Below are 1,284 nucleotides of genomic sequence, written 5' to 3' on the forward strand. Positions count from 1 at the left end.
TAGGAGGCCAAATGGATCTCTGAGTTCAAGGCCAGCCTCATCTACAGTGTGTTCCTGGACAGCAAAGGTTACACAGAGAAAACATGTCTTGGAAGGACAACATGAAACAATTAAATACATAAAAGAAAGAGCTGTTTGGGCTTATAACTGTTTAACCATACATATATCTAGTGGTCCTTTTCCACAAAAACAGTATTGCAGAAGTTTCCATGATGTCCAACAAGACTTTTATTTTTAAATCAATGTAAGAATGTGGTAGTGAAATCAGAGATCTCATCATCTCCCCATAAGGCTATTTCTTGTAGCTATTTATGTCTTTGTAAGTCTTCTATCATGTCTCTCTGACATCCTTGTCTTTCTTATGGCATTTAAATTGCTTCAGTGCTTTCAAAGAAGCCTGCTTCAGCTGGTTGTTTGCTAGAATTAGGATAAATGAATGACAGCAAGGATACATGCTTGAAAAGTTCAAACCCAAAATAAGTAGAAGTTTATTTTCATATCGGAGAAAGCTCAATGTTTCTATCAGAATACCTATGACGTGCAATATTAACAGGATAATAAAAGAAATTAAAACTTTCATGACTTTCAAATGAACTTCTGTGTTAAGGCTTTTGAATCTCGAGACATACAACTGCATCTTCCTGTTGTGTTTCCAAAGTGAAATAATTAATAGGAAGGATGTAATGATGGCCACCATACAGAAGAATATGACTCCAAGGTTGAGAAGAATGTGGTTTATAATGAACTTACTCTTATGGAGGTGAAACTTCCAGGAAGTATTTCTGTGCTTCATTTTATCATTAAATATCTTCACTGTTTGTGGAAAAGCAACTGACCATGATATAAATAAGCATCCCAGGAGAAAGATAAATATTGTATTGAGTTTTCTCTTCAAGCAGAAGAAGATGTAGTGAGAAAAATTTGCTATCTTCAGGAAATAGAAGAGGTTGAGGATGGTGGCAAAACATGTACTTGTGTGATTGGTGATTATCCACAGGTAAGAAATCCCTATAATGTGGGCATCGGAGGCAACCATATGTGGAGAAAATAATTTTAAATATCCATCAGAGATTATTATACATATGACACAGATTCTGGAAATAGCCAAGCCCGTGAAAATAAAGCCAGTCGTGGAGAACTTCTGCCTGACACAGTCAGTGCAGTTCACATGCAGGATAAACCCATTCCCTAGAACTCCCAGTACTGAACCACTAGTTATAAAGCAAAGGAGGATGCCTTCTGGTATAGTCAGCATCTTTCCAGATCCCTAAGGTTGCTTCGGCT

The 1,284-nt window shown here is 36.9% G+C and overlaps 1 protein-coding gene across 1 annotated transcript; it reads right to left on the reverse strand.

The window, feature by feature from the left end:
• Positions 1 to 331: 331 nt before the first annotated feature.
• On the reverse strand, positions 332 to 1,255 carry Tas2r106 (taste receptor, type 2, member 106). The gene has a single exon (NM_001166680.1). The coding sequence runs from the start codon at positions 1,253 to 1,255 to the stop codon at positions 332 to 334; it is 924 nt and encodes a 307-aa protein (NP_001160152.1).
• Positions 1,256 to 1,284: the final 29 nt, after the last annotated feature.

This window comes from Rattus norvegicus, chromosome 4 (genome assembly GCF_021556685.1).
Source record: "Rattus norvegicus strain SHRSP/BbbUtx chromosome 4, alternate assembly SHRSP_T2T, whole genome shotgun sequence".
NCBI lineage: Eukaryota > Metazoa > Chordata > Mammalia > Rodentia > Muridae > Rattus > Rattus norvegicus.